At 41.4% G+C, this 9,460-nt stretch overlaps 1 protein-coding gene across 1 annotated transcript in view; it reads left to right on the top strand.

The window, feature by feature from the left end:
* LOC107114252 (ephrin type-B receptor 5-like) overlaps positions 1-9,460 on the top strand; it is a 32,404-nt gene that overhangs the window by 18,565 nt on the left and 4,379 nt on the right. Inside the window, exons 7-9 of the mRNA XM_015415694.1 lie at positions 703-852; positions 990-1,183; positions 7,677-7,832. Coding sequence (XP_015271180.1) covers positions 703-852; positions 990-1,183; positions 7,677-7,832 — 500 coding nt within the window. The remainder of the gene's footprint in view (positions 1-702; positions 853-989; positions 1,184-7,676; positions 7,833-9,460) is intronic.

Raw genomic sequence — 9,460 nt, 5'->3', positions numbered from 1 at the left:
ATAGAAGAGAAATAGAAACTGTTGAGCACGTACTCTTGCACTGTGAATTGTTAAATGACATTCGAGTGGAATTTATAGAAGCCCCCCTTTACTTTGGTAGCAGGCCAATCGGATAGAATCAAGGTACAATTTCTCCTTGCTTCACGAGATCCGGAGATCATTGAACTGACCGCTAAGTTTCTCCATTGTTTTATAAAACGGAAGAGTGACCCTGATCATATTAATGATTCTTCTTCAATACAATATTAAAAAAAACATATTAATGATTCTTAATTTATAAGTCTAAAAACTTAAGTTTAAAAGTTTAGAATGCCAATTTATTTTTTGATTCAGGCATCTTTTGTATGGTCAAATCTAGCTTGTGACAACTTGAGTTAGGCCTGACATAGCCACGACTATCTATTTTATAATTTCTTTTGGATTGTATTATTGGGAAATGCTTCTAATATTGTATGCCAATAAAAGGTATTTGAATTTGAAATTTGAGTGTTTGAGGAAAGTGAACGCACTACCAAACTTACTCAGCCTCTCTTGGAACGGTACATCAGTCACCGATTGAAACCAGTGACCACTAATGTGACTGCAGCACACTGGTTTTGAGTTTGTGAGCTATGGTTCTTAGATCTCTTTTCTGGCCCTGTCCTTTTTTTAAAAAAAAATTCTTTATGTTTCTGTTCTTTCTCTCTCTTTTTCACTCTCTAGGGTGGCAAGATCCCGATTCGCTGGACAGCCCCAGAAGCTATCCAGTATCGCAAATTCACATCCTCCAGTGACGTGTGGAGCTATGGCATTGTGATGTGGGAGGTCATGTCTTACGGCGAAAGACCCTATTGGGACATGTCAAATCAAGATGTGAGTCCTAGTATGAAAGCAGTCCCTATCCACCCACCCCGTTTTCTTGTGTTTTGAACAAAACCTGCTGTTGGAGGACTCTGATGAATGCCTGAGATAAGACGCGTCATTCTGACTCATGTCTTCAATCCTTCTAGGTTATTAACGCTATCGACCAGGATTATCGGCTGCCACCTCCCCCGGACTGCCCCACTGTCTTGCACTTGCTGATGCTGGACTGCTGGCAGAAGGAACGGGTCCAGAGGCCCAAATTTGAGCAGATTGTTAACGCCTTGGACAAGATGATCCGCAAGCCATCCGCCCTCAAAGCCACAGGCACAGGGAACAGCAGGTGGGATGGGGGTAATGGGAAAGTAGACCGAGGGGCGTTGAGTTTCGGGCTTCTCCTGCAAACAGAAAGGGATGAGGGAGGGCTGTGGATCTGAAGGCAGAGAAAGAGACTTCTGTCTGCCTCATGGATTCTGCTACCTACTTCTTACTTGCTTTTTGGTTTATGGATGTGTTTAAAGTGTCCAGTTTTTAAGCAGAACTGGGACAGCCTGTGCGAGGGATTTGAAATGCCTTTCTTTTTAATTCGTTTTTTTTTTTAAAAAAAATTATTATCATTATTTTTGTTTTAATAAATTATTTGTTTGTTTATATGATGTTAGTTTATTCTTTTTGCAAGCCTCCCCGGTGGCCTTTTTTAAAAAGGAGAAGGTGGGGCACAGCTCTTAACACAAATACTGTAGACAGAAGCGGTATTCTCGTAAGAAATCCAGAATACGCACCTGACATATACGATCAAAAATATATATATTGTGCAATTTGCTTTTTGCACTTGGAGGGATCCAGAATGTGTGCGTGATCCAAAACAAATGGTCAGAAATATATTGTGCAATTCTCTTTTGTGCTTGGAAGAGTCGAACATTTCAAATCGTTTGGAATAAGTGCAATTAGGAAAGAAAAGGATTCAAGGGGGAGGGGGCATGAAGTATCATGAGCATAGCTACTTGTCAAAATGGGAACAGAACATCTATAGGTGAAAATCTCTTTGACCCCCAAACTCCATGCCAAGTCGGAACTCCACTTCCTGAGTCTTCACCAGACACATCTTATTATTTCCCGTGCCTGTCCTCAAGATAGTTTGCTTATGTGTGTAAAGAGCCGTCTAGTCACAGCTGACCTATGGCAACCCCAGCAAGGGGCTTGCAAGGCAAGCGAGAAGCAGGGGTGGTCGGCCATTGCCGTGGGTCTCCCTTCCAAGTACTGACTCTGCTTAGTTTCCAAGATCTGATAAGACTGGGCTATACCAGGCAGCCTTGCTTCCCATGATCGTTTGAGGGGACAAAAAATAAATGTTGATCATGCATAGCCTTCACTGAACACTTTTTTTCTAAGTGCTTAAACACTGTGCTTACAACAGCCTTGCAAGGCAGCCCAGCATCATCATCCCATGTGTTACTAATAGGGGAGGTGAGATTTTGGAAACAGTGGCTTGCTTGCAGCCGCCTACTGAGTTTGTGGCTGAGGTGAGGGTAATTAATTATCTTTTTTTAAAAAAAAAAACCCCAAAGGGATATTTTTTATTTTGCAATTGACTACAAACTACAAAGAAAGTTATAAGAAGGGGGCTACAACTATGGATAAAGGAAAGCAAACCACACTATGCTAAAACCCCAAGAGGAGGAGATCTTATCTCTGTTAATATGAGTGTTAATATTATAAGTGTTAATATCACAATATGCTTGTTGAGTTCTTGTTTATCTTAGCTTCAATGTTTATATGTTAATATGTTAGTTGTTATGAGAGAACTTTCTGATCATCTTCTTATTCTTCGCTTCAAAAGGCCATTTTCCGAGTCCTTCTGCCTTTACTTCGGCTTTGTGTCTCTAAAGTCGTATACAACTCTGGCTGGACCTGCACCCATTTCTGCAGCAGAGTCCTCTTCCGTTCCAGAGGTGGCAGAGTCACTAGATTTCGTTTCTTCCTCTTTAGACTCTTCCTCTGTTCCCAGCTGATGCCATAAAAACTCTTTGGCTTTAAAAAATGGAGTCAATCTTCTCTCTTTTGTCGTTGATCTTAAAGATGACACCCTCCGGGACCGCCCATCTATACGATATTCCATTGGTTTGAAAGAAAGAGATTAAGTCTTTATAATTTTTCCTCTTTTGTCGAATTTCAAATGGAATGTCTTTTAAGGTTTTGATGATTACATTTCCCATTTTCAGTGGAGTTGCTGATGTCGCTTTTAAGATAGCATCTCTGGTCTGTCTTCTTGAGAATCTGACCACTATTTCTCCAGGCAGGCTATTTTTTTTTTAATATAATTGGAGTATACCCTGTAGGCTGACTCCATTTCTTTTACAAGCTCATCCGCTGTTAAGCCTATTACTGGAGCGATGATCTCGCTAAGCACAGGGTAATTAATTATCATACATGTAGAATAGCCAGGAGATCTTAAGATGGTCTGGCAGCTCTGGCAGCCAGAAGTTCTAGCTCTTTTTTAGTATTATGCACCACTAGGTGGTGAGCTAGACTTGTTTTAAGGCTGCATCTCAGCTCTGGTATTCCTTGGAGGTTGCCCTTCCAAATACTTGCCAAGGCTGACCCTGCTTAGTTTCCGGGATCTAATGGGATCATGCTAGCCTGGGCTATCCAGGTCAGGGTGCTCAGGTGTGAACCAGGAACTTCCAGGATCAAACCCCATAAGCCACATGAGCAAGCCATTTTGAGCTCACACCCACAAGCAGCACACAAAATAGCCATGCCCCTGATGACTTTTTTTAAGGATGTTAAGCAAAGAGAGTCTCTGAGGGAGGAAATATGTGGGACAAGAGCAGTCTTTTGGGGCAGAACGGAGGAGTGAAGCTGCAGGAGCATATTTGGGACCTGGAGAAAAGAGCAAGAGGCTCCTTGGCAAAAGCCGGCGGGCTCCGTTTGGAAACCTCTCTGTTCACATCTGCCTTTCTCAGCGTCACAGAGCCCAGATGTTCAGTGTCAGCAAAGAGTTGGTCCCCAGGGAGAGATTTAGGCAGGATTATATGACTTCAGATTGGAGGACGGAAATGTATCCTGCTACCGTGGAGGAATTTTCCCATGGGTATAACCAGTTTTTGAGGCTGCAGAAAGGACACACACACACACACACAAATAAATGTATACAGTTTGTTAAAATGCTGATCTAAATGCAGAGCAAGACCTTTCACAGCAACCCAAACTATAAGACGAGGAAATGTGTAGCAGAAAGAGTAGAGGCAAGCACAGATTCTCTGACTGTGTTCAGTCTTGGGCTGCATCCACGTGGCTGTTCAGAAGGCAAAGTGGAGCAAAAGTGGAGTAGTGTTTTTTGGAGGAGTCACACAATGTCTTCCTACAGTTATTGTCTTTTTTTGGTTTCTTCTCCCCAACCTTTGTTTCCCAGACCTGCTTTGTTGTGATCTTTCCTGAAATACAGCAGTCAAAGAGGGTTGGCATCAATGTTCCCTCTAAGCTGAGTTAGTGTGAGCTAGCTCACTGTTTTTTAGCCTCCGGCTCACACGTTTTTGTCTTAGTTCAGGAAGGAGGGCTCCAGAGCAAACCAATTTATGCAGTAGCCAAATCACCTGCTCATGACTTTAATGCCAGTGGCTCACAAAGTTGAGCAAAAAGCTCACAAGACTCCATAGCTTAGAGGGAACATTGGTTGGCATGCCCTCTGGAAGGGAAGGTGCACATTTTTTTTAACCTCCTGTCCAATGCTCCCTCTAAGCTGTGGAGTCTTGTGAGCCAAAATTCTACCTTGTGAGCTATCAGCATTAAAGTTGTGAGCAAGTGGTTTGGCTAATGCATAAATTAGTTTGCTCTGGAGCCCTCCTTCCTGAGCTAAGACGAAAATGTGTGAGCCGGGGGCTAAAAAACTGTGAGCTAGCTCACACTAACTCAGCTTAGAGGGAACACTGCTCCTGTCTGCATTTGTACCATTTTTATTGCCATCATGTCCTTGACACCCAACCATTTCTCTCCCTCCATGCCTTCTACTGGAGGGCTGTTTTGCTGGCTTAAAGAAAAGTAGGTAGTTGCTGTCTCACTGCCCTGACCTTGATAGCCCAGGCTAGCCCGATCTCGTCAGATCTCAGAAGCTAACCAAAGTCAGACATGGTTAATATTTGGATGGGGAAACCACCAAGGGTTGCTATGCAGAGGTAGACAATGGCAAACCACCTCTGAATTTCTCTTGCCTGGAAAACCCTATGGGGTCAGGAACCTAGAAGCCGGAGCAGCTAGACAAAAGAATAAGATACATCTATTTATTACAAAGTGCACAGTAAATATAGATTAGAAACATAGATAAAAAACCACGAGGTCGTGGGTATCACATTGCATCCACATAGCATACGGCAACACATGTAAGTTGCACGTAACCAAAACATTGGTTACACAAAATGACCTCTAGACCAGATGCATTTCAGCCCAGAGGGCCTTCTTCAGTAGTCTAAATAACAACAACACACACTAGAAGTGTAAGTAAAAAATATCTGTTCCAGACCAGGCAAGGTTGTGTGTGAATCAACTGAATAGTTTCGCTCCAAATAATAAAGTACTGATGTCCATCAGGCCTGAACACATAGAGAAGCCCACGCCCATCAAAGATGATAGCTCTGTACAACCATAGTGCCCTTGGCTATTGCTCTGCTCAAAGGGTGTGTGTGTCCATGTGTCAACCAAAAGTGAAGGGAATCTTAAGAATGGTCACAGGAAGTGCTTGCTTTGGCAGCACGTAGAGATGTAAAATTTCTGGAAATTTTGAAGCTCGGAAAAAAACTGAAATTTTCAGATAAATTGAAAAAAATGTACACAAATTTGTGAAGCAAAACGGACGCAAAATTCTGGAGAAAATATACATATGAGTCAGTGGGAAAATCTCTGGACTAAAAAAATTTAAGTTTACTGAATATCAAATACCAAGGGAGAACTGTTATAAAATGTTTGTTTGTTTTTCTTTCAAATTTATATTTTGCCCTCCCCATGAATGGCCTCAGGGTAGATCACAACAAATAATTAGGCCATTCAGCATCATAAAAATGCAATAATAAATAGTACATTAAAACACGGAATTTAAAAACAGATCGCAGCAAATATTGCACAGTCTCCGATACTGGTTCCGCTGGACTCTTGTTTAATCCAGTCCATATAGAAATGGTGTATTTTGATAGTACCCCTAAAGATGTAGCAAAAGCAATTATATAATGAGAAGAGCTGGAAATGTCAGAATACAGATGCAAGATTCTATCATATGTGGTAGACGTGCAAAAAATACTGGATAGAGATACATGAAGAAATGAAGAAGACATTAAAACTTAAGTTTGCAATGGATGTGAAAAGTATGCTATTAAATATCTTACCAAGCAATATAACAAAAATACACCGTGCATTATTTAAATGATACAGAGAAGATTAGCATGGCCCCTGTGTAAGGATGACACACAAATTTGTGAAGCAAAATGGATGCAAAATTCTGGAGAAAATATACATATGAGTCTGTGGGAAAATCTCTGGACTAAAAAAATTAAGTTTACTGAATATCAAATACTAAGGGAGAGCTGGTATAAAATGTTTGTTTGTTTTTCTTTCAAATTTATATTTTGCCCTCCCCATGAATGGCCTCAGGGTAGATCACAACAAATAATTAGGCCATTCAGCATCATAAAAATGCAATAATAAATAGTACATTAAAACACGGAATTTAAAAACAGATCGCAGCAAATATTGCACAGTCTCCGATACTGGTTCCGCTGGACTCTTGTTTAATCCAGTCCACGTAGAAATGGTGTATTTAGATAGTACCCCTAAAGATGTAGCAAAAGCAATTAAAGACTATAATGAGAAGAGCTGGAAATGTCAGAATACAGAAGCAAGATTCTATCATATGCGGTAGACGTGCAAAAAAAATACTGGATAGAGATACATGAAGAAATGAAGAAGACATTAAAACTTAAGTTTGCAATGGATGTGAAAAGTATGCTATTAAATATCTTACCAAGCAATATAACAAAAATACACCGTGCATTATTTAAATATATGGTGACAGCACCAAGAGTAATATTTGCGGCAAAACGGAAAGCAGCAAATTGTCCAGACTTGGAGGAATGGAGGAATAAACTGAATGAATATGCGACAGTGGCAAAGTTAACAGCTTTCATTCATAATTGACCAATTTCAGAATTTCAAGAGAAATTGAGTTTCTTTTTAACTATGTAGCTGAAAGAATAAAATTAAATTAAAACAGAGAATGATAGAAAGAAAGATAGATTGGGGTAATACATGTTTATAATGAAAATGTTTTTAGATATGAAGGTAGATGGAAAAGATAGAAAAGGTATTTAAAACAGAAGTGAAATTTTAAATATTAAAAAGTAAACAAGTCAGTTTATATGGCTGTGTTCACACACACTAAATAATCCACTTTCAATCCATTTTCAGGGCACTTTCCAACTGGATTTTGCCAGTTCACACAGTAAAATCCAGTTGAAAAGTATACTGAAAGTGGATTATTTAGTGTGTGTGTGAACACAGCCCATAATGTATGTAAATGTACGATTTTGAGTATAGTTGGACATCAGCACTCAGCATTTGATTGTATTTGGCTTTGTAAACTTGTAAAGGGTGAAAGGAAGGCACCCCAAAGCATTCAGGGGGCTCTTGAGAGACATGCAGTTGTGCACTGGCATTGTTTCCTGGTGTGCAACTGCTGCACCATTGAACACACAATGCCTTGTTCCTTCCAGCATTCTTAGAGGCTGGGGTGGATGGCGCAGTTGCAAAGTGTTTCATGTGCTTTTTCAACATTGTTTCTTTCTTTGCAGGCCGTCCCAGCACCTGCTGAGCAACTCACCCCCTGATTTCCCATCCCTGACCAATGCCCATGAGTGGCTGGATGCCATTAAAATGGGTCGCTACAAGGAGAACTTTGACCAGGCGGGCCTGACAACCTTTGACGTCATCTCCCGCATGACTTTAGAGTAAGAGCCGTTTCACATGTTACATGGCAGTTTGCAGTTGACTGTACCTTGACAGGGAACTGAAGCTAATCTTTGCTCCCTTGTGGTTGATAAACGAATTTCCAAAACATGCCTTTATCTGATTGTCCCATTATATTTTAATAATGTAGAGCTAGACTGGGGACTGGGGAGAAATGCCCTCCACTGTAACGTTTACTCCAATAATTCACTAATTGGGCTTACACTGTATCCATGTTTTAGGAGTCCTATTGCAAATCTGTAGCTGGCAAAGAAGACAGGAGTACCAGGAATGATGGGAATGACACATCCATCCCTCAAGCACAGAGCACTCAAGTTCTTAGTTGTGCAAATGGCAGGCCAGGGGAAAATAAAGGGTTTGCCATCTCACACTTTGTTAGAATGTCACACCTCAGGGGACAGAGTCCTGCACAGCCAATTGGCTAGATTGTTTTCTCTTCCTGTTTTGACAGGAAGATCAGAAGGGGGGAGGGCAGAATAGACTCTCCAGTAAGAGATTATAAATTCCCAGGACACAGGAAAGAAGCTCTTAGTATACAGGTTCCAACCAAAGAGTCACAGCCATAAAGGATGACACATTTACCTAGGGACTGCATCTTGCCCACATGGTGAGAGATGATGGGGACAAGTCCCAGCTCTGAGACCTGAGGTAATGATGGGCTTTTTAAATCCTGCAGCTTCAAGAAATACTAGCCTGTTCTATTCAAATATTGTTTACGATAAATGGGAGAGAGGATTATATGTTTTCACCTTTTCTTTGTATCCTTGCTTAGCCTGATGCAGAAACAAACCGTGTATACTCTTTTTAATTTTTGTTCATTAAATGTTCTTGTGTTTTGAATGTTCCAGGTCTGATCTCTGTAAATACAGCACACCTCTTCAGTGTTGCTGTCTAAAGAGTGGTAAAGGGGAGGGGCAGTGGGTAAACATGCCATCTCTTAAGTATGATAGCTCCAAAGTGCGATCAGTCATACCCACACTAATTAGTACGAGTAAAGCAGGAGACACAGCAGCTAGGCAGAGCCTTTCAGTGGCAATGCAGATGCAAAGTTCTGGATGTGTGAGTTATCTAGCAGGAGATGCTCTCAGATTTGATGACGACAGTGGTTACAACCCAGTTTGATTGTGAAGAACAGAAAAGATTGCATTTATACCCTGCCCTTCACTACCCGAAGGAATCTCAGAGCGGCGTACAATCTCCTTTCCCTTCCCCTCCCCACAACAGACACCATGTGAGGTAGGGTGGGGCTAAGAGAGCTCTGAGAGAACTGCTCTTGAGATAGTAGCTCCAAAAGAACTTGTAACTGACCCACGGTCACACCAGCAGCTGCATGTGGAGTAGTGGGGATTCAAATCCAGTTCTCCCAGATTAGACTCCGCACTCCTAACCACTACACCAAACTTGGTACCTCTGGGAGTAAGAGAAATGGACGTCATTGTTAGGCAGAGACTTAAGATGGCTGTGGGGGTTTTCAGCCTGAAGGAATGGGCTTGTGAGACAGTTCGTCCATAAAAGACCTTTGGTTAGTCACTTTCTCACAGCCTAACCTATCTTGCAAGGCTGTTGTGAGGACAAAATAGGGTTGGGGGATGTAACAGATAGGTCAAAG

Source organism: Gekko japonicus, unplaced genomic scaffold (genome assembly GCF_001447785.1).
Source record: "Gekko japonicus isolate JY-2015 unplaced genomic scaffold, Gekko_japonicus_V1.1 scaffold3937, whole genome shotgun sequence".
Classification (NCBI taxonomy): domain Eukaryota; kingdom Metazoa; phylum Chordata; class Lepidosauria; order Squamata; family Gekkonidae; genus Gekko; species Gekko japonicus.
Note: the sequence above shows the minus strand (reverse complement) of the source record. Positions and strands in the feature narration are given on the sequence as shown.